The 24143-nt window shown below is 38.7% G+C and overlaps 1 protein-coding gene across 4 annotated transcripts; it reads left to right on the plus strand.

Moving 5' to 3' along the window:
* Positions 1 to 3470: 3470 nt before the first annotated feature.
* marveld2a (MARVEL domain containing 2a) lies at positions 3471 to 23845 on the plus strand. 4 transcript variants are annotated; one of them, XM_056467177.1, is made up of 9 exons: positions 3471 to 3581; positions 6170 to 6255; positions 7803 to 7928; positions 11553 to 12712; positions 15392 to 15427; positions 16315 to 16457; positions 17111 to 17282; positions 19726 to 19776; positions 23288 to 23845. In XM_056467177.1, the coding sequence occupies exons 4-9, from the start codon at positions 11603 to 11605 to the stop codon at positions 23411 to 23413; spliced, it is 1638 nt and encodes a 545-aa protein (XP_056323152.1). In that variant the 5' UTR covers positions 3471 to 3581; positions 6170 to 6255; positions 7803 to 7928; positions 11553 to 11602; the 3' UTR covers positions 23414 to 23845. The 4 variants fall into 4 exon arrangements, with proteins under 4 accessions (XP_056323152.1, XP_056323151.1, XP_056323154.1 ...); XM_056467176.1 differs by having other exon boundaries at positions 6170 to 6224; XM_056467179.1 differs by lacking the exon at positions 7803 to 7928.
* Positions 23846 to 24143: the final 298 nt, after the last annotated feature.

Genomic DNA, 24143 nt, shown 5'->3' on the forward strand with positions numbered 1-24143 from the left:
AGTTTTCATGGTAAAGAACGGTTTTATAGTAGTGACTATATATATATTGACAAAAAAATGAATATCTTTTATTAGTTTTTGGACAATTTTGATGAGAGGTTTTGATCCACGTCAAATGTTGACTAATGGTTATATCTATTTTGTGTTCTAAATAGCTGATTTTGTAATGGCTTTTCTCAAAAATATGACATTATTTGCTTCAGTTTTTGTGTTTTGCTGTGAAAATACACAAAACAAGCGTAAAAAAAACTTTGAGGGAAAGAATATCCTTATAAAATGGCTTTAAACTTGTGAACATGTAGGCTCGTGGCCAGCCTGGTGAAAGGGGTAGTTCTTTTACCTCAAAAACGTTGAGCTTTTTGCAGTTATTCGGCTCCTTTTCTATTTAATTATGAGGTTTAAAAACTGAATTTTAGTGACATTTTAAGAAGTATTTTTAGCTGGATTAGCTTGCTGGATGGTCATCATAACCACACTTTTGATGTACCAAAATATATCCTAAAGATTTAGAATAATGAAAAATACTTTCTTTAAAACACAAATGTGTGACATCACATATCATTAGACAAAAATAGGAATCTGTTAAAGTTTTAAATTAAAAACTGTAGCCTATTGTCATTTATTAGGCAAACAAGCTGGCCAGCGCTTTCAACTTTCCTCAGTCAGAATTTGGCTATTTGAATAATAAATAATTAAAACATAGTAATAATAAAAAAGCTTCACAATTTTTCTAGCCTCTCTTGTAAAAAAAAAAAGTACATTTGATCGATAATTCATGGGCTACAACAAATAGCAAAATTAGTATTCAAATTCATTTTAATATGGTCAGCCTTTGGTGCTTGAAACCTTTTGATCTGTCATTTTCTGTTTCAGTAAGGTCCAAGATTTAGAATTAAAGTTACTTGTAAAATGTTTTCTCTATTAAAAAACAATATGGTAGCGATAGACGACTTCACTTACATCAGATTGAACGTTTTCCTAATGTTGAACTCATGAAAAATCATAGTTTGCATTGGCCAAAACTAGCTGAAGTCACACCAATGTGAGAATTTGGCTTGGTCGTAAAGCCTTTTTCAATGGGTTATTTTCACAATTTATGATGGTGTAGCAGTCAAAATAGGACAAATGAGCTCATTTATGGGACAAATTCTGGACCTTTGTCATTGAGGGGTGGGTCTTTTCGAACCACCCCACCCTGGCTACAGGCCTGAGCCATTTTTTGCACTGTGTCTTTTTCTGGAAGTGGATTGCAGCTTTGAAACAGAGCTCAACTGAACAGCGTTTTTCGAACCGTCAGTAGTTTTCATGAAAATGTGAAAAGTCACCTTTTCATCAGTTAAGCTCGCTGACACCTCCAGCAGAGGTTAGATGAGATGACAGAGGCTGCAGATCAGATCAAATGTTGCTGACATTCATTTTTATGTAAAATGGCCAATATCATTTTGGACGTCACCAAATAATGAGGTCATGTATTGTGGGATAAGTCGATATATTGATTATTGCCACAAACCTAGTTGTAAAATAGTTTGTTTACATGTGCACAATACTATCTTTATTTTAAAAGGCACCTATCATGCAAAATCAACTTCTGAAAGCTGTTGGGACAGAAATGTGTGTAGGTATAGTGAGCTGAAACTTCACAGACGCGTTCTGGAGAAAAAAAAACGTATTTTACATCTTGTAAAAATGTAAAAGTTGAAGCCCATTTAAAACAGCTACTGCCTGCAGTATTTGTCCCTCTACATGCATGTCATGCAATTTAGTTCATCCAGTTCAACTATAGTGCATGTGTTTGGACTGTGGGGGAAACCGGAGCTCCTGAAGGAAACCCACACCAACATGGGGAGAACATGCAAATGGGGGGAACATGCAAACTCCATCGAGAAATGGCAGCAACTCAATGCATTTAGGCATGTAGACATGGTCAAGACGATCTGCTGCAGTTCAAACTTAGCATCAGAATGGGGAAGAAAGGAGATTTAAGTGACGCTGAACGTGGCATGGTTGTTGGTGCCAGACGGGCTGGTCTGAGTATTTCAGAAACTGCTGATCTACTGGGACTTTCACGCACAACCATCTCTAGGGTTTACAGAGAATGGTCCGACAAAGAGGAAATATCCAGTGAGCGGCAGTTCTGTGGGCACAAATGCCTTGTTGATGCCAGAGGCACTCGTTACAACCGAGGTCTGCAAAAGAGCATCTCTGAACACACAACACATCCAACTTTGAGGCGGATGGGCTACAGCAGCAGAAGACCACACTGGGTGCCGCTCCTGTCAGCTAAGAACAGGAAACTGAGGCTACAATTCACACAGGCTCACCAAAACTGGACAATAGAAGATTAGAAAAATGTTCCCTGATCTGATAAGTCTTGATTTCTGCTGCGATATTCAGATGGTCGGGTCAGAATTTGATGTCAACAACATCAAAGTATGGATCCATCCTGCCTTGTATAAATGGTTCAGGCTGGCGGTGTAATGGTGTGGGGGATATTTTCTTGGCCCACTTTGGGCCAATTAGTACTAATTGAGCATTGTGTCAACACCACAGCCTACCTGAGTATTGTTAATGACCCTGTCCATCCCTTTAGGATCACAGTGTACCCATCTTCTGATGGCTGGTTCCAGCAGGATAACGCACCATGTCATAAAGCGTGAATCATCTCAGACTGGTTTCTTGAACATGACAATGAGTTCACTGTACTCAAATGGCCTCCACAGTTACCAGAGCTCAATCCAATAGAGCACCTTTGGGATGTGGTGGAATGGGAGATTGGCATCATGGATGTGCAGCCGACAAATCTACAGCAACTGCGTGATGCTATCATGTCAATATAGACCAAAATCTCTGAATCTCTGAGAAATATACAGAGTACCTTGTTGAATCTATGCCATGAAGGATTAAGGCAGTTCTGAAGGAAGGCAAAAGCGGGTCCAAACCGATACTAGTAAGGTGTACCTAATAAAGTGGCTCCTGAGTGTGGTTTATAATAATTATACTTTCAAAGCCAGCATAAGGAACCACATACAGAACATGACACTACCCATGTCCACCTTCTGCTTTGACTATGAATTATTGCATCTTGTGATAATAATGAAGAGGAACCAAAACCTCTTCCTGAACTGAGTCACGTGTGACGGCTTATTAAAATGTTTATAAAATAACAATACAGCTTCTTCTCATTATTATGATTCCTATTGGTCACTTTTACTAAAGCTTACATTTCTGTAAATGATTGCACTGTTCTATTATGTAGCCTATATTGTACATATCATGTTTCCAATATATCCTGTCAGTGATAAAGATCATGCAAATAATGTCACCTGTGAGTCTGCACACTTTCGGCATGACATAAGCCGCTGGTTTCAGTCAGTGCCGTCATTACCTTTACAGAATGTAAGTTCATAGGAAAGAAATGAAGAGAGCAGGTCAAAGTTTCATCTCCCTCTTCAGGTGAAGTCTTCAAGGCTCTGCTGACGTCACGCGCAGGGATAGGCTGCGTCACGTGGTACAACTTTCCAAACCTGTGTGTTTCCCGAAAAAAATATAGAGAAACAAAAACCTCTTTGATAGTGGAAAAGGTAAGACGAAACCAACTTTAAAGTTAATTTTATAATCTCTACCTACAATATCCTTCTGTATCCACAAATAACCGACGTTTTTAAAGACGCGAAGGTTGCTGTTTTATTATAAACACATCTGTCAGTGCTGTTGTGGTCATGTTGTTTTGTTCCACCGTACTAAACGTTTTATTAATGCTTCATATTTTAACTATGTCTTTAGTAAGGTAGAGATCGAGTGAATATACTCATCATTTTTGCTGAATAACAATCATGTAAACTTCGCTGACCTGTCGATGTTTTTCTGAAGCGCGCGAAGTGCAGGACATTCTTTCAGTTCAGCAATGTCTTCATTATATATTTATAAATGTCTCTAACATGTTATGCTATTCACTATTGGTAATTAGCTAGGCTACATAGTTGAATTGATGCCAGGAATGCACAAAAACTATTACCATGTACTAGAATAGGCTATTTACATGTCATAAATATAATGTATACACACAGCAAGTCTTAGTAATTAGCTTATGTATGTTTTTAAATATTCAAAACACATGACGTACTCTGTACCTTCTTTAAGTTTTTGCATATTGTTAAATGATGAATGTGTTGATTGGTTTTATTAATATATAACTTAGGTAATGTAATAATTCATAATTTAATTTTCCTTCGGCTTAGTCCCTTATTTATCAGGGGTCACCACAGCGGAATGAACCGCCAACTATTCCAGCATATGTTTTACGCAGCGGATGCCCTTTCATCTGCATCCCAATACTGGGAAACATCCATACACTCTCACATACACTACAGACATTTTAGCTTACCCAATTCACACTTATACCACATGTTTTTGGGATTGTGAGGGAAACCGGAGCACCCGGAGCAAACCCACGCCAACACGGGGAGAACATGCAAACTCCACACAGAAATGCCAACTGACTTAGGCGAGGCTCGAACCAGAGACCTTCTTGCTGTGAGGTGACAGCCCTCTGTGCCAATGCGCCACCCCTTATGCGCCTCATTTTAAGCACTAAGCATTGAAATTGTTGATGCACATAAATATCTAGGGGTCGTTATTAACATTATGTTGACATTTCAACCTAACACCCAGGCTGCTGTTCAACAAAAAGTTCAACAAAGACTGTTTTTTCTGAGGAAACTTAGATCATTTCAGGTTTTGTACCTCTATAATGACACTGTTTTATAACCAAGTCATTGAAGCCATTTTATCTTTCTGCTTTGTAGCTTGGTACGATAATCTGAGTTTTTTTAAATAAGAACAGGCTGAGTAGCCTTGTGAAGGTGGCAGGCAAGATTATCAGTTCTAACCAAACTGGTCCAATGGTAATTTACCATAATTATGTTTTTTAATTTTTTTTTTATTATTATTTTTTCGGGGTTTTCACCTTTATTTGAGAGGACAGTAGAGAGTATTGACAGGAAAGCATGGGGAGCAGAGAGAGGGGAAAGATCGGCATAGGACCGCGAGGCGGAATCGAACTCGGGTCTTAAATTATGTTTTAAAGAGAGCTCAGGGTATCCTATGCACCCTGGATCACCCATTTTATTTTTCCCAATTTATGCGTTTGATGCGTTTGACATGAAGATCAGCTGGTCTGTCTATGAGCTGACATACGAGTGATCGGTTGATGAACTGACTGTTCTTCACGGCTTTAAAATGCTCCATTGTGCCTGTATCAGTAGTTACACTGAGTAAACAGGGGTGAGTTCGATGAATGGATGACCTTTCCGACCAATCACAGTCATCTCTGTTGAGCACTTTGATCTTTCTTCTAACAACTTTTAACCTTAAAAAGTTCAAAAAAGTTACTTTTATTAACACATTTAATTGTTTAAAGTGATAAATTGTCTGGATTGGTGCTGTATGTCACTATAAAAACTTGTAATAAACTTATACCTCTATATATTATTTCTTATACATTATTTTATTTCAGACTACTAAAACATCAATAAAAGTCACTTTATTAAACTGTAGAGTTGAATTTTCAACATTAGAAGTTGACAAAGCAGAGATGAACATCTCATTATTGTTGTCACAATACTGGAATACGCTACCAGTCGGGTGTTTTAAAGACATCCATTTCCCACTAACATTTAAGCGCGTTGTTAAATAGCGCTGATTTGCCATTGTGTTCACATGCTCAACACAGATGACTGTGATTGGTCGGAAAGGTCATCCATTCACCGAACTCACTCCTGTTTACTGAGTGTAACTACTGATACAGGAAGATTGGAGCATTTTAAAGCCGTGAAGAACAGTCAATTCATCAACCGATCACTCGTATATCAGCTCATAGACAGACCAGCTGATCTTCATGGCTTTAAAACACAATGGCAAATCAGCGCTGTTTAAGAACGCGCTCAACAGCGCTTAGATGTTTGAGGGAAATGGACTTTTTTTTAAAATTCCAGTACGAATTGGTATCGAATTCCAGTATCGTGACAACACTACATCCCATAATGCCATAAAAACACTTGTGAATCACAAAAATACAGTTTTTAACAGATTGCTTACATTAATACATAACCTGGGTAATATATATTTTTTAGGATATTACCTTTGTTGTCTTCATGTTTTTGTCTTTCAGTCCTTGGGATTTCCATATATCTGATGAAGGTTTACACACCGAACTCAAGACCAATGTAAGTCTTGCCCAGTGACCGCTTGTGAAAGGTATTCAATAGAACTGTCCTGTTTTTTTTTTATTGAATTTGTAATGCGTATTATACGTTTGAGCAATTCCATGCAAATATCAACCTTGCCATAAAAAAATGAAGTTTTGACCAAAATAGTGAAACCATTTCTAGGTTATTTTGTGAAAATACTGTAAAAATACTCGAAGTCTCTATCAATATTTCAAACTATTATATTTGATTTACCAAAGTCACACAGCTGTCAATTTCACATATGTCACATCCATAACGGAGAGATGTCACATCCATAACCAAGCTTTTTCCTCAAAAATATCAATGATTTTTGTTCTATAGCGAGCCAACTCTCATCCATTTGATTAGCATTGTTTACTTTGGGTTGTGCAGTTTAATTCACTGAATTTCTGTAGACTGTAAACTCGCAAACCTTTTTTGTCACGTCCATAACGCATGTTTATTTTCCTCATTTACAATATAAAAAATGTTTACAGATTGATATAATTCTGATCCCATAACTCTGTGTTAGTACACTATCCAAGTTTTAAGAACAACAAATAATAACTGGACTTCTAGTTGATCATTTGGTATCAGAAGTGGCTTATATGAAAGGCAAAGGCCTCTAGATTACGCTTATTATACCACAATAAAATATGATCATGGCTTGATTATTAATGATTTCATTAGGACAGTAAGGTCTGACTCTGCTTAGACTAAAGTCTGCTCACTGAACCTTCAATAATGTCCAGTATAGAATATGTGCTCATGCTGCAGTGGAAACAGAATGAATATTGTGTCTGACTCCATCATGAGCTTGGAGGACTGCATCCATACATCTCTGCAATGACTCAAATCACTGATTAATAAAGTCATCTGGAATGGTGAAGAAAGCCTTCTTGCAGGACTCCCAGAGTTCATCAAGACTCTTTGTGTTCATCTTCAACACCTCCTCCTTCATCTTACCCCAGACGTGCTCAATAATGTTCATGTCTGGTGACTGGGCTGGCCGATCCTGGAGCACCTTGACCTTCCTTGCTTTCAGGAACTTTGATGTGGAGGCTGAAGTATGAGGAGCGCTATCCTGCTGGAGAATTTGCCCTCTCCTGTGGTTTGTAATGTAATGGGCAGCACAAATGTCTTGATACCTCAGGCTGTTGATGTTGATCATCCACTCTGCAGATCTCTCGCACGCCCCCATATTGAATGTAACACCAAACCATGATTTTTCCTTCACCAAACTTGACTGATATCTGGGAGAATCTTGGCTCCATGCGGGTTTCAGTAGGTCTTCTGCAGTATTGGTGATGATTGATGCAGATCAACAGATGATTCATGGGAAAAATCGACCTTCTGCCACTTTTCTAGATGATCAACTAGAAGTCAAGATATTATTTGGTGCTCGCACAACTGGGATCGACAACAAGATTTTTGTCAGGTAGTGTAGTTTTGGAAAATATAAACAGATGTTTCAGTATAATTTTAACATATACTTTCTCTGTGAATTAATGTTTTGAGATTTTACTGCAAATGTCACATCCATAACGCTGGAATTGCTCTTTTCTCTTTCATTAGGTAACCTACTGTATGCTTAAGGAAGAGCGTAACAATGGAGAATGTTGTTTTTCTAATTTTCTGCTGTTGACGCAGAGTTGAGCAGTAGTGTATGATTACCCAATCAGACATCTAGTGCTTGAACAGGCATGTTCGTCTCTCTTTCTGTCTGTGTCGTAAATGTTTGGGTTGCAGTCGTCTCCTCTGTGGGTTTAGAGTTAGCGCTCTTGCTAGCGGATGACAGGTTACTGTTACAATCGTCTCTATGTTCAAGTTACAGAGTCGGACCGCCTGAAATGGAGAGCACCTGTGTCCAGAGAAAGGGCTGTGCAATATAGCAGTATACAGTTGAAGTCAGAATTATTCACCCACCAGTGAATTATTTTTTCTTTTTCAGTATTTCTTTTTCTATAATTCTGACGTCAACTGTATATCTTATGGAGAAAATAAAAAGTTTGTCGTTTCATATTATGCTCTGTGGTTTATTTCAGGGCATCTTGAGAAATTTGCAGTCTTGAACGTTCAATGTTTACATTTTGCATGCCTATTTAGCAATATTTTTTTGCATTCCTGTTTAGAAATATTTCATGTGTCTTTGGAAAGCGTTTTACTTTTAAACGTTCTTGTTTTACGTTTTAATTTCGAACATTTTTGCCCTGAAGTTATGAATATGATCACATGAGTACATTATTTAGTATATACTTTCAAATATATTTTAAAAAGAGTCCTTTTTATGTGGTCTATATACACTCACCGGCCACTTTATTAGGTACACCTTACTTGTACCGGGTTGGACCCCCTTTTGTCTTCAGAACTGCTTCAGTTCTTCTTGGCAAAGATTCAACAAGGTACAGGAAATATTCCTCTGAGATTTTGCTCCATATTGACATGATAGCATCACGCAGTTGCTGCAGATTTGTCGGCTGCACATCCATGATGCCAATCTCCCGTTCCACCACATCCCAAAGGCGCTCTATTGGATTGAGTTCTGGTGACTGCGGAGGCCATTTGAGTACAGTGAACTCATTGTCATGTTCAAGAAACCAGTCTGAGATGATTTACGCTTTATGACATGGTGCGTTATCCTGCTGGAAGTAGCCATCAGAAGATGGAGACACTGTGGTCATAAAGGGATGGACATGGTCAGTAGCAATACTCAGGTAGGCTGTGGCGTTGACATGATGCTCAATCGGTAATAATGGACCCAAAGTGTGCCAAGAAAATCTCCCCCACACCATTACACCACCACCACCAGCCTGAACCGTTGATGCAAGGCAGTATGGATCCATGCTTTCATGTTGTTGGTGCCAAATTCTGACCCGACTATCTAAATGTGCAGCAGAAATGGAGCCTCATCAGACCAGGCAACGTTTCTCCAATCTTCTATTGTCCAGTTTTGGTGAGCCTGTGTGAATTGTAGCCTCAGTTTCCTGTTCTTAGCTGACAGGAGCGGCACTGGTCTTCTGCTGCTGTAGCCCATCCGCCTCAAGGTTGGACGTGTTGTGTGTTCAGAGATGCTCTTCTGCAGACCTCGGTTGTAACGAGTGCTTATTTGAGTTACTGTTGCCTTTCTATCAGCTGGAACCAGTCTGGCCATTCTCCTCTGACCTCTGGCATCAACAAGGCATTTGCGCCCACAGAACTGCCGCTCACTGGATATTTCCTCTTTTTCAGACCATTCTCTGTAAACCCTAGAGATGGTTGTGTGTGAAAATTCCAGTAGATCAGCAGTTTCTGAAATACTCAGAGCAGCCCGTCAGACACCAACAACCATGCCACGTTCAAAGTTGCTTAAATCCCCTTTCCTCCCCATTCTGATGCTCGCTTTGAACTGCAGCAGATCGTCTTGAACATGTCTACATGCCTAAATGCATTGAGTTGCTGCCATTAGAAATGTGCGTTAACAAACAGTTAGACAGATGTACCTAATAAAGTGGCCGGTGAGCGTATATATTAATTGACAGAAATGGCACTATATCATGATATATGTAGTTATCAGGATATGAGATGACTTATCTAGGACATGCTTGTCATATCGCCCAGCCCTACTCTACATACTGTAGTTTGAAATAAACATTTGTCACACTTGTGCTAGTATTGCTTTGTCAACCACAGCATTACGTGGTCAAATACTTTTGTATAATTATGCTGAAGAGTATAATTGGCCACTGTTCCACATAGATGTTCCAGTTCCTGATCTCAATGGTTTACTTTGCAAAAAATGACCTACTAACTTTTTACTTAGAAATTGCACACATGTATACTCAGTATATACTTACAGTTCATTTAGCAAGTTCACTTATTCATCTCTGTAAGACACAGTTGCTCTCCAGAAATGTGTTTCTTGTAGCTCTTTCTGGTATCCCAAATTGTGATTATTGGTGCTGATGGATCTTATCTGCTTTGGAGATGAGGGTTGAATTTCCCGATATAACCGTGCTATAGCTTTTTCTTGCACTCTTTCACTTGGAGAAGTGTTTTTCTGTGGACAATTTTGCTTACTATGCACCTGAAATGTTTACATAGTCCACAATATTGTACACAATAGTGGTTCTCAACTGGTTTTGGTTCAGAACACAGCTTTTATATTGGACATCAACACACGACCTAAAGCTAAATTAGAGTTACAATTCAGCAAAAAATGGAGACTAAATAACCATGCAATAAAGACAAAAAAATAAAATGCATTCACTGATTAACAGCAGAAGAGGTTTAAAAACAAAAACAAAACAAAAAAGAAACATACAAAAGCATTATAAAAAAAGTTTGTCTTATGTACAATTGAATAGACAATAAAAAAAAAATCATAATTAAGGGCTGTTCGCACCACGAATAATACAATGAAGACTTTACAGAACGCATCTTCCTCTGCATGTAAAGCCGTAAACAAACACCAGCGATCGGGTCATGAAATCGGTGAGATTGGCAAGTAGCGATTGAGTCATAAATATGATTATCGGCTGATATCGATCTTCGGCCGATTGATCGGAGCATCCCTAGTGCATGAGGCTGCGAGGACCAGGATTGAGAGCTGCTTCTATACAGTAGATTACACGAGCTGGATTCACTGGTCACATTCGCTGGAAATGTAGCACACTCATGACATCTGCTGGTTACAAGGGTGTAATTAACTCACAATAAACAGATTGTTATCGTTTGCTGGTGTGGACACAAAAAGTGGCCCTTTGGCCTTACAATTTTTGTGAATACACCTATATTGTGTCCAAAATCACATACTTCCTTACTATATAGTACGCTAAAAACAGTATTCGAGCTAAAGTAGTATGTCCGAGTTCAAAGAATTCAAAAGTAGTATATGAGAAAACCCGCATGACCTACTACTACCTGAAGTGCGCATCCGATTCTGAAGTGCGCATCCAATAGACGCTACGCTATCCCATGATGCAACACAATAGAATTCATGAATGGGAATAAAGCAATAAAACTGACGTGGGTGCAGTAGGTCACGTGATAATGACAAATAGCGGATGTACTACATCCGAGTTCCATTCATACTCTCATTCATACTGTATAAAACACACTTTTCTAATGGTCGTGTAGTTCATTCAAATGTAGTACCTACTCGAGTAGTAGGCGATTTCGTACACAGCCCTAGTGTGCTTTTGTTTATCTTTACATGTTGCTGCTAAATACATACATGTAAATCCCAATTACATAATAGGTCACAAGCAACCAGTTGAGGACTGCTACTCTGCAAGAGCAAATACCAGTGCCTTTTATCTCATGCCTGATTCCTTCATGTTGCTCTAGGGATAACTGCGTTCCCTGGTGGAAATTCCTTTCAGCATCGTTTCTGAAACATGCACCACTACAACGATGCACCAGCAGGCTCGCTCGCCAGTCTTCACAGCTTGGTTGAGCACAGGGCCGACTCTTTATACTCCGAACCTTTTCCGCCACCTCCCCTACCAGACCAACCACCAATAGGCCCTGAGTTTGACCCCAGTGGAAGCGAGGACAACGGGGACTCTGCCATTGACATCAAACCTGTCCACCGCTTCATCCCAGACTCATGGAAAAACTTGTTCAGGTCCAGCAGTGGAAGCAGCAAGTTGAAGTCGATGTTGGGATCAAGCAGCAAAAACACGACCACTGACGGCGTTCGCTGTTCTCCGCCACACTCACCATCGGTTCCTGGCTCTTACCGCGACCCGTACGGTGGATCCGGAGGCAGCTATAACTCCCGTAAAGAGCGTGAAGCAATGCTTTTAGGAAACCCTGTTGAATCAATCGACGGCCGCACTGCGCACACAGCTTTGACTTACAGCGAAAAGGTAGAGGAGTACAACCAGCGTTACGCATACATGAAGTCTTGGGCTGGACTTTTACGTATTCTCGGGTGCGTCGAGCTGCTTTTGGGGGCAGCCATTTTTGCTTGTGTATGTGCTTATATTCATAAAGACAATGAGTGGTATAACACGTTTGGTTACTCGCAACCTGGTGGCTTTTATGGAGGAGGTTACGGAGGTTATGGAGGCTCTTATGGAAGTGGTTATGGCAATGCCAACTACACTGGACCAAAGACACCGTTCATCTTAGTGGTAGCAGGATTGGCATGGATCGTGACCATTATCATGCTTGTCTTGGGAATGACCATGTACTATCGGACTATACTTCTAGACTCAAGTTGGTGGCCTTTAACAGAGTTCGTCATCAACCTTGCTCTTGCGCTTCTGTTTTTGGCAGCCGGCTGTGTATATGTGAATGACACCATACGAGGCGGACTTTGTTACTATCCGGTCTTCAATAATGGCATCAACGGCGCTTTCTGCCGCACAGAGGCAGGACAGACAGCTGCGATAATCTTCCTGTTTTTCACCATGATCGTGTACTTGGTTGGGGCCATAGTGTGTCTGAAACTGTGGCGGCATGAGGCAGCTCGGCGACTACGAGAACGAAATGGCCAGGAGGTGAGATTTCTCTGCTCTTAATTTATGCATCCTCAAGTTCTCAATTAAGCTGTGGCAGGAAATCATTTTAGAAATAGATTCCACATAGTTTCTGACATTTACATTATGCATCACTGTTTTCTCTTGAATGGATTCTGAGCTTAGTTTTTAACAGCAGATGGTGCTCTAAGCTAGGCTGTTAAAAACTAGCCTAGAGCACCATCTGCTGTTAGAAACTAGCCTAGAGCGCCATCTGCTGTAAAAAACTATCCTAGAGCGCCATCTGCTTTTAGAAACTAGCCTAGAGCGCCGTCTGCTGTTAAAAACTATTCTAGAGCTCCATCTGCTGTTAGAAACTTGCCTAGAGCGCCGTCTGCTGTTAAAACTAGCCTAGAGCCTCGTCTGCTGTTAAAAGTACCCTAGAGCCTCGTCTGCTGTTAAAACTAGCCTAGAGCACCGTCTGCTGTTAAAAGCTAGCCTAGAGCACCGTCTGCTGTTAAAAGCTAGCCTAGAGCACCGTCTGCTGTTAAAAACTAGCCTAGAGCCTCGTCTGCTGTTAAAACTACCCTAGAGCACCGTCTGCTGTTAAAAGCTAGCCTAGAGCACCGTCTGCTGTTAAAAGCTAGCCTAGAGCACCGTCTGCTGTTAAAAGTAGCCTAGAGCCCCGTCTGCTGTTAAAAACTAGCCTAGAGCGCCGTCTGCTGTTAAAAACTAGCCTAGAGCCTCGTCTGCTGTTAAAACTAGCCTAGAGCACGTCTGCTGTTAAAAACTAGCCTAGAGCACCATCTGCTGTTAAAACTAGCCTAGAGCACCGTCTGCTGTTAAAACTAGCCTAGAGCACCGTCTGCTGTTAAAAGCTAGCCTAGAGCACCATCTGCTGTTATAAACTAGCCTAGAGCACCGTCTGCTGTTAAAAGTAGCCTAGAGCCTCGTCTGCTGTTAAAACTAGCCTAGAGCACCGTCTGCTGTTAAAAGCTAGCCTAGAGCACCGTCTGCTGTTAAAGCTAGCCTAGAGCACGTCTGCTGTTAAAAGCTAGCCTAGAGCACCGTCTGCTGTTAAAGCTAGCCTAGAGCACCGTCTGCTGTTAAAAGCTAGCCTAGAGCACCGTCTGCTGTTAAAAGTAGCCTAGAGCACCGTCTGCTGTTAAAAACTAGCCCAGAGCCCCGTCTGCTGTTAAAACAAGCCTAGAGCACCGTCTGCTGTTAAAAGTAGCCTAGAGCACCGTCTGCTGTTAAAAACTAGCCCAGAGCCCCGTCTGCTGTTAAAACAAGCCTAGAGCACCGTCTGCTGTTAAAAACTAGCCTAGAGCCCCGTCTGCTGTTAAAACAAGCCTAGAGCACCGTCTGCTGTTAAAAACTAGCCTAGAGCACCGTCTGCTGTTAAAACAAGCCTAGAGCACCGTCTGCTGTTAAAAGTAGCCTAGAGCACCGTCTGCTGTTAAAAACTAGCCCAGAGCCCCGTCTGCTCTTAAAACAAGCCTAGAGCACCGTCTGCTGTTAAAAGTAGCCTAGAGCACCGTCTGCTGTTAAAAACTAGCCCAGAGCCCCGTCTGCTCTTAAAACTAGCCTAGAGCGCCGTCTGCTGTTAAAAGCTAGCCTAGAGCACCATCTGCTATTATAAACTAGCCTAGAGCCTCGTCTGCTGTTAAAACTAGCCTAGAGCACCGTCTGCTGTTAAAAGCTAGCCTAGAGCACCGTCTGCTGTTAAAGCTAGCCTAGAGCACCGTCTGCTGTTAAAGCTAGCCTAGAGCACCGTCTGCTGTTAAAAGCTAGCCTAGAGCACCGTCTGCTGTTAAAAGTAGCCTAGAGCCCCGTCTGCTGTTAAAAACTAGCCCAGAGCCCCGTCTGCTCTTAAAACAAGCCTAGAGCACCGTCTGCTGTAAAAAGCTAGCCTAGAGCCTCGTCTGCTGTTAAAAGTAGCCTAGAGCACCGTCTGCTGTTAAAACTAGCCTAAAGCCCCATCTGCTGTTAAAACTAGCATAGAGCACCGTCTAACACCGTAAATCGTGTTCTTGGCTTTGTGGCTGTTCATCAAGACAACAACAAGATTTGATTGAGCTCGGGTCGACCATGTCTCGTTATTATATGTATATATTATTATGTTGTAATGTCTCGGCTGTGCATTTAAAAATGGTGGTTTCTTTGTTTTCATTTGCCTGCTTAGTGCGCTAGTGATGTATCTCTGTAAACCAATAGCGTTCAGCTGAGCGTCTTGCTCTACCTTTTGGTACCCAAAAAGTGGAACGGTACGCTTTGCTTTTTGGTACCTTTTGACAGTGGAAACAGACATAAAAGCGTACCGGACCGTAACGTATCGTACCGTACCACTCAGTGGAAATGGGCCATTAGTACGTCGTTAAATTAAATGTGAAACAAGTAGCATTTAAATGCGAAATGGGCCATTGTGTACGTCAAAATGCAAAATTGGCCATAAGTACATCGTTAAATTAAATGCGAAATAAGTACTGCTTTGACAAGTAGCCTAAAGCATTTCTAAAATACCTGCTCTAAACTAAATGTTTTCTGTAACGTTGTGATTATTATACACCATTTTTGCTTTAGTAAACAAATTGCTGCAGTATCATCATGTCACAGCTAGTTAGAACAGGTATTTTGCAGCAGATATTTAAGATTGTTGCCAATATCGTCATTTGTTTTTACACATATGTTTACTGAATCATCTCAATTTTTGTTTCACAGATGCAGCCAAGAGATTCTCCCGCTGCGGTACATTTGGTAAGGGTTTGTCTCTATTTGTGTGCACGTTCAGCAGTGATGCGTTATCATCTGAAATATCATCTCAGTGTTATAGCATTGATAGTTAATGATGAATTACTCTGCAATGTATTTCCCAAAACTGTCGTTAGACAGCTAATGGCGAGTTCAGACTGCATGATTTTCAAAGTAATCGTGTCACAGATGTTTTCACACTGCATGATATTCTGCAAAAGACAGGGCATGTTTCATATTTTCAGTGAATATGAAAGGAGGCAGTAATGTTATAGGCTCCGTTTTGCATACAGTGAAGATGACGCTCGTATAAATATGCAGCTACACGACGCCTCAACATTTTTGGTGTCTGTTACGTTGCTACTGTCAAAATGAAAGTAGCCAGTTCCTCTTATCATGTTTTTATTTTATTGTTAAGAAGGTGAAACAGCGTATACAGGGTGATGTGAATGAAGTTGTAAAGTACACTGTTCTCTTTAAAGATTTACCCAACGTGTCGTCAGGAGTTTGTTTTCCAAACTTGCGAAGTCTGAACTTGCAAGGAAAAGATGCAAGACTGAACTGTGTGTAGGCTACTTAATATTGAGGATAGAGCCCCAATCAGAGAGGCGAATGTCTGCAGCCATGCCTCTGTTTTCAGATGTTTCTGTTTTCCCCCATTTACACTGAATGGAGCAGCAGTGTTTTCAAACTAAAGCGGCCTCTTCAGCGTTTTCAAAAAGCTCTGTTTTTTTGGTGCTCCAAAACTCCGGCGTAGTGTGGACGGACGGCGTAACAGTTGCAAAACTTACGCAATTTAAAACTAAAACGTATTAGCGTATAAGGGGCCTCAGTTTGTGACATAGTGAGAGAACAACACTCGTAATTTAGTGTCTGTCTTCCTCTTTGTTCAGGTTGTTGATGGTTCAAGAGAGCCAGTGTCTGTTTCAGCGCCGGTACAGCAAACACACACTGCCGTCTCCAATCCCAAAGTTGTGAAAGGACACATTCCAGCGGGACACACTCCTAAACCTGTGATCATGCCGGATTATGTTGCGTGAGTACAGTTGTGCAAAAACACAAACAAAATTATTATATTATATGACAATGATAAATATTAGCTTTTTGATTAAAGGCATAGCTCACCCAAAAATGATCATTTCCTCATCGTTTACTTGTGCTCAAGTGCTTATAAACCTTTCTTTTTTCTGTTGAACACAAAGGAAGATATTCTGAAGAATGTTGGAAAAATGCACCCATTGACATCCATAGTAGCAACAAAAAACATTCTTCAGGTTATCTTCCTTTATGTTCAACAGAAGAAAGAAACGCACAGGGCAGATTTTACATTTTTGAGTGAACTGTCACTTTAAGTGCCGTGGCTCAGTGGTTAGCAATGTCCCCTTACAGCGAGAAGGTCACTGGTTTGAGTCCTGGCTGAGCCAGTTGGCATTTCTGTGTGGAGTTTGCATGTGAATTGGATTAATTAAATTGGCTGTACTTTATGGGTGTGTGTGTGGAGAGAGAGAATGAGAGTGTATGGGTGTTTCCCAGTGCTGGGTTGCAGCTGGAAGGGCATCTGCTGCGTAAAACATGTGCTGGATTAGTTGGCGGTTCATTCCGCTGTTGCGACCCCTGATAAATAAGGAACAAAGCCGAAGGAAAATAAATGACTGTCCCTTTAAGTTCTTGTTCTGTCTTTCCCTGCAGTAAATATCCAGCTATTCGAACCGATGAGCAGCGGGACCAGTATAAAGCTGTGTTTAATGACCAGTACTCCGAGTATAAAGAGCTCCATGTTGAAGTGCAGGCGATACTCAAGAAGTTCGATGAACTGGATGTCATGATGAAGAATTTACCGCAAAACCCCACCAGCTACACGGTAAGTTACAATTCACTTTTTGTATGCCACAATATTTTTCAGCTTTTACACATTGAAATACAGCCGTTCACAACCACAACAGTCCTGCATTTACTAAATATGGGAATTTAAAGGTCTGTCTATATACAGATGACATCAGAATTATTAGCCCCCTGTATTTCTTCAACACATTTCTATACATAGTAGTTTTAATAACTCATTTATAACTGATTTATTTTAATTTTCTTTTATCAAAAAGAAAAAAGCCAGAGGATAAAGGATTTCTCTGATTTAATTTTTTAATGTATTAAAAGTAACATCATAAAAGTATGATCCTGTTTTTACTTTAAACAATGATAGAGCGCTGTACTTCTGGGGTTTCTGCTTAGCAGCAAATAAAACAACTTCTTTATACTCAAAACCAAAAAGTTGCTTAGGCTTAGGGTTAGGGTTAGATAAAATGAATAAAATAAATGTAATATTGTAGTAGTTAAGCAAATAAAAAGAAAAGAACTATTGAGTTTTTATGTGGAACTCAGTTTCAGTCAATTTTATGTCATTTTTTTATTGTCCACCTTTCCTTCAGACAGCACAGATCTGCTCGATTTGACTGTCACCTGCCATTTTAGTGGATCTGAAAGCAGGAATTATCTGACTGAACTGGGCTTATGAAGGAATAATGTAACAGGGCTCTAATACGTTTAACGTTTTCTTGAACCCCGGAAATTTCCACTACCGATTAAGGTCTCATATCCACAGCTAATGTACCGATCGCCTCAGTGATTTGTTTTGCCCTGTTTGAATCTGTAGGGATAGTTGCAGTATAGTGGAGGTGGGCAGGGAAGGCAGCATGTTGCCTGTCACGCCATTTGGGGTGCCTTGTTGAGCATTGTTGCACTGAAAACATATTATTTCGTACACTTTCTCTTTTATCTTTTTAGATGTTAGTCTGAATCGTTCGGTTTGTAATGCTTATTGAACTGAAAGTCTCGTACCGAACGTACCAAATATGCGTATCGTTACACCCTTAATAACGATGGTTCATTCTGTAGACTATCGAAAAAATATATCGCTTAAAGGGGCTAATAATATTAACCTTAAAATGTTTTTTATAAAATATTAACTGCTTTTATTCTAGCCAAAATAAAACAAATATTATAGGAAATACTGTGAAGCATTCCTGAATCTGTTAAACATCATTTGGGAAATATTTGAACAGAATAAAAATCACAAAAGGGCGCATCATTCTGACTTTACTGTATATATCAAAACAAAAACCCATGCTCCTCCTGTTATCTATTCACAAGTGATTTTTATCATCGTGCAGAATACAGAGTACAACAAACATTTATTGAAGAGTTTGTCAATATGGAACTGCATGATTAGCATTGGCCACAATTATTCAACCATCTGTAAAATCCACATCTTTGATGAAAGAACTTAAATTCAATAATATTTATTTTCAGACACATAGAATTTAATATGCAAGTATTTTTTCAAGTATTTTGCAAGACTTTTTTTCTAATAGAAGGCTTGGCCGCATCTGGCTTATCCATTACATGATATTAAAATTCCCTTTTTAATACTTTTCAGTTTCCTGGTTTTTGTGGATGTTATGAGGAATTGTATTTTTGCAAGCTCACATTAAAAATCCACGTTTCTTCAGTTTGTTACTTGCCATTTATTTATAAAATTCCTTCTTGAGTAAATGAAAAAGTAATTTGTTTTAGTAAATCCAACACCATTTTTTTGTTGTCAGTGCACGTGTTTATATTCACTTGGAAAATCTCAGTCCTTCCATATTTATTAAATGTTGAACGTTCAACAAATGTTCTGATGGCACAGATTTGGAAAGGATGTGAATTTGCTGTTTTTAGAGAAACAGATATTTATAAAAATGTTTCAAAATGTGCACTGCTTACTTGGTTTGCACTTTTTGAGCATAAATATTTAACATTTATACTTTTTAAACACAAAACAAAATAGTTTTTCTGCTTTAGCTTGCATTTTTCAAATATCGGTGGCATTTTTGACTCATTATTGTTATTTTTATTTTGTATGTAGCTTGGCTGAAAGCTTCTGCTCAGTGCTTCAAGGGATAGTTTACCCAAAAAATGAAAAGTGACTCTTTTTTTTACCCTTACTTAAGTGGTTCTAAACTTTTATGAGTTTCATTCTTCTGTTAAACACTTTAGAAGATATTTGGAAGAAAGCTGAAAACTGGTAACCATTAACTTTTAGCAGGAAAAACAAATACCATAAAAGTCAATGGTTACAGGTTTTCAACATTTTTCAAAATCCCCCTTTTTTGTTCAAGAGAAGAGACAAACTCTAACAGGTTTGGAACAAATGAAGGCTGAATAAATGATGACTGAATTCTCATTTTTGGGTGAACTAACCAAGAATTTTGGCATGTCAGAAACATCGCTCATTTTCATCTCTCAATTTGATTTTGCTATCCTAGGAGCGTGACCGCATCAACAAAATCCTGCAGGATTATCAGAAGAAAAAGATGGTGAGTTATTATCATTCATTCAGTACCGCCGAAAATAAATCTGTAGCTGTAAAAACTATATTTTTACCCTTGATGTGATGTATTTACCTATTTTTGTTTGATATTAAAAAGAGTGAAGTGAAAAAAGGACCAATAATATATATGTTGTAACTCACTGGCAGAATCAAAACCAGTCTAAATCTGAAATCTTAAAAAATCAGGCAACACATTGTCTGGTCTCAGTCATTTAGAACTGGCTTGAGGGCTTATAATGTATTTATATATATATATATATATATATATATATATATATATATATATATATATATATATATATATATATATATATATATATAAATACATATATATATATATATATATATATATATATAAATACATATATATATATATATAAATACATATATATATATATATATATATATATATATATATATATGTATTTATATATATATATATATGTATTTATATATATATATATGTATTTATATATATATATATATATATAAATAAATAAATATATATATAAATAAATATATATATATACACATATATATATATATATATATATATATATATATATATATATATATATATATATATATATATATATATATATGTGTATGTGTGTGTGTGTGTGTGTGTGTGTGTGTGTGTGTGTGTGTGTGTGTGTGTATGAAAGGACCTCATTTGTAATAGTTTTATTTTTTAAAAAGATGATCCAAAATATTGTAATGAAATCATATTTGTAGAGAAAAACAGCTGATGAATTAAAGACAGTCATGAAATGGCCTCCACAGAGTCCAGACCTAAATATTATATAGAGTAGGCAATGTTATAGGCAGTATGAGATTGACCTGGAGAGAAAAGGAAAGATAAAATATTCTAAATCTAAGGAAGAACTCTTATTTAATTACAATTAAATGATTAGTAATAATAAGTTTGAATGATGTTAAATAGCTAAAGAGGTCACGTTAAACAGACTTTTCATGCTAGTCTCTTGATTCCAAATGTCATTTTGCTCGAGTGCTCGGTACATATTTCCCATATTTTCTGTTTGTATGTTAAGATATAATTCACCGACCCTGCATTTGCTCCATACCTGTTAGTCTCCCAAAGCTGGTGGTGGCCTAAGACTTTTGCAAAGCACTGTAGATAAGGATAATAAATCAAAACTGCTCAAATTTATTCATCATACTTTTCATTTGCTGGCTTAATGTGAAAAATATATTCTACATTTGACTTTTTAAGGTGAGATCGCTATTCTTTTAGTTTAAAAACATCCATATATGTACACCTCTCAAGCGTTACTCGTTTACTTCTAACTAGTATAGTACTAGCTTATTATAAAACACAAATACTCGAGCTTTTTACGATCAATATAATCAAATAAAGTCAAAAACAGTTTCTCTGTTAGGCTGGGATGTTTTGTCTAGATGTTACTGGCTGATTTATGAGATAGTGACGAGAGGGAGGAGGATGAGGAAGGAGGCGGAGTCTGCTTTTCTCTCAGGATTCGCTCCATTGTTTTTGCTGAAGAGGAGGAAATAGCTGCAGTCACCCAGGCTTTCAGTGGCTTCTATATAAAGTCTGCTGGAGCCGTATTTTGAGTGAGAACACAGGGAAACAAACAGCGTGTAGCTCTGTTTCTGTGATGTTAACAGCACATCAGACGGGCTGCATTAAAGGGGGACCTGTTATGCTCCATTTTACAAGATTTAAAATAACTCTCTGGCGTCCCCAGAGTGTGTATGTGAAGTTTCCAGCACAAAATACCACACATATAATGCTTTATAACTCTTTGAATCTGACCCTCTTTAGGCTTTGATCCTAATTGTGGCATTTTCGTGACTGCCGCTTTCAATTCAAATGAAATTGTCCTCCCAGCACTAATTTCAAAAGAGGGCGGAGCTAAAAGTGCCTACTTGTTAGTATAGCAGCATATTGAAAAGTGCTGCTCTCACTCTGGGCTGTTTATGCTAATGAGGGAGAGATGGTCACCAATGGGCGGGGCTTTTCCTGTTTGTTGACGCATGTCAATCAAAGTGTTTCTGCAGACTGTGTGATTCAAGTGTGACTTAAACCAGTGACCTTCTTGCTGTGAGGTGACAGTGCTAACCACTGAGCCACTGTGTCGCCCCATGCGACCTTTAATTTGATCAAAATAAACAGTTCAGAAAAATATCCGCCCTCATGACCTTTAATTTAAATGACTTCCCATCCCTCTTTAATGATCTGTCAGTCAAATCAATAACAAACCCCTCACTCACTTACCTCCAGCTCATTCCCTGCTTCACCACTGTGGAATGAACCGCCAATTGCTCTGACAATTGGTTTACACAGCAGATGCCCTTCCAGCTGCAACCCAACACTGAGAGTACAACACTCTGTGCTGGGAAACAAACACACAGACACACTCTCTTTCCCATTATGGACATGTTGCGTTTTTAAAGATGGTGAGTAAAGGGGAAGGAGAGTAACATTAATTTTGGGTGAAACACATGAGCAAATACACAATGTCAACAAGTGAGGAACAAAATACCAAGAGTAACTAAATGCAATAAGGTGAGTTTATTTACAAAGATAGTGATGATAATAGTAAATGCAAAAATATGAATATAGAAATTAAATATTTACAAGAATATTTTGAAATTACAGACAACAAATGGGACACAAGATGTTTGAGCAGATAGATGGAAGAGTTGGAGAGATGAGACGCGGGCGACGTCCAAACAATAGAAATAAATCAAACAAAACAATCTATTGGCCCAATATCTACCCTAACTATCCAAAAGAAAAATATAGTAGTTATTGAAAAGGAATCTTCGCATCTATTACGCACTACCTAGCCTACTCTAATATATACGATGAGAAAACAAAAGTACAGTGGGTGGAGCACGGCCCTTACCTAGTGTGTCTAACAACAGTGATATTCCAAAACTACGTGTGCACAATGTATGTCGCGCGACATTCTTACCCGTTCCACTCTCCAACCTCAGATGCGCATATGCACAAATGGAGAACAGACAAATAACAACGGATATATACCAGATTGTAACACACAGAAAACGGATAGCAAATTTCACTGACACACAACATAACACAGAATTTCAGGGCCTCTCGAGTAGCGTCCTGTCACCACTTTTATGCCACGGTGGCAGCGGCTGGATTGGAGACCGTGGGTGATGAAATCTAAATAACTGATTGTATTTTAACTACATTACAACATTGATGCTGTTAAAGGAACCGTATAAAATGGAAAAAAGTCACATTAACTGTTCACCGGAGGTTTATCAGCATGGGAAGAAACACTAGCTCCGCATATACCCTATTGGCACCAACATTCTGAGAAGAATCTACTCTTCTTAAATTGTGAATATTAGTTATATCAAATATAAACCAATATTGCAACAATTTGTGTAATAAAATCCAACCAATATCAATCAGTGTGTGCACAGAAGGAATATTAGATACTACTTTTAATGTTGGTCTCATTGATGCTTTTGTCTCAAAGGATCCTTCGTTCCTGGAGAAGAAGGAAAGATGCGAGTACCTGAAGAACAAGCTTTCCCACATAAAGCAGAGGATTCATGAATATGATAAAGTGATGGGCTGGAATGATGGTTATGGCTTACACTGATGCCACTGAATAGAAACCTGCTGTGACGGTCCTTCATTTCCATGGCAGGACGCTGAACATTCACACCTCCAGCAGTAATGCAGTGAGGGATCAATAGCATGCATGCTCATAATCTACACGTTGAGCACTGAAGAATGTTCTTTTCTCTGCTGTATTTCACTATATGCTGTCTACAAGTATATGAATGAGCTTTTTTAATGAAACGTCGGTGTGTATTCATAACTGCTGTTTTTATACGTTTATCTGAATGATTTTCTGCATTCTGATCTGATTGGAACTACAGCATGTTGCTTTGCTCTTATATTTTCAGTATTGTAAACGATGCATTCAGTTGAGTTGAATATGACGTGCAAATGCTGTAAAGAGTGAAAACGTCAATGCATTTCATGCTAATTTGTTGGAACTGACTTCATCTTTTAATAAAAAAAGAAAAAAGAAAGTCAAGCCAAGAGGCAAATACACACACAGCAAAAACACATATTTAGGAGGAAATGCAATAGTAAGGTTGCAGGTTTTATTCAGTTTGATTTCTGTTCTTTGATTTTCTGTCCAGACTACTTTATCAGACGACAGGCTAGTTTTAGCACACACCTGTTTCATTTCTTTCATTGTTTTCATTTAGGAAAAATCTTAATCTTAAAACTATCTATCTATCTATCTATCTATCTACTGTATCTATCTATATTGATGGAAATACCCTATTCATCAACATACACAGAAAATTAATGAA

Source organism: Danio aesculapii, chromosome 10 (assembly GCF_903798145.1).
Source record: "Danio aesculapii chromosome 10, fDanAes4.1, whole genome shotgun sequence".
NCBI classification, from domain to species: domain Eukaryota; kingdom Metazoa; phylum Chordata; class Actinopteri; order Cypriniformes; family Danionidae; genus Danio; species Danio aesculapii.

Coding starts and splice junctions, on each gene's coding strand:
- marveld2a (XM_056467177.1), top strand. CDS start 11,603: ATGCACCACTACAACGATGCACCAGCAGGCTCGCTCGCCAGTCTTCAC. Junction 16,458..17,110: donor ATCATGCCGGATTATGTTGC/GTGAGTACAGTT, acceptor CTTTCCCTGCAG/TAAATATCCAGCTATTCGAA. Junction 19,777..23,287: donor ATTATCAGAAGAAAAAGATG/GTGAGTTATTAT, acceptor TTTGTCTCAAAG/GATCCTTCGTTCCTGGAGAA.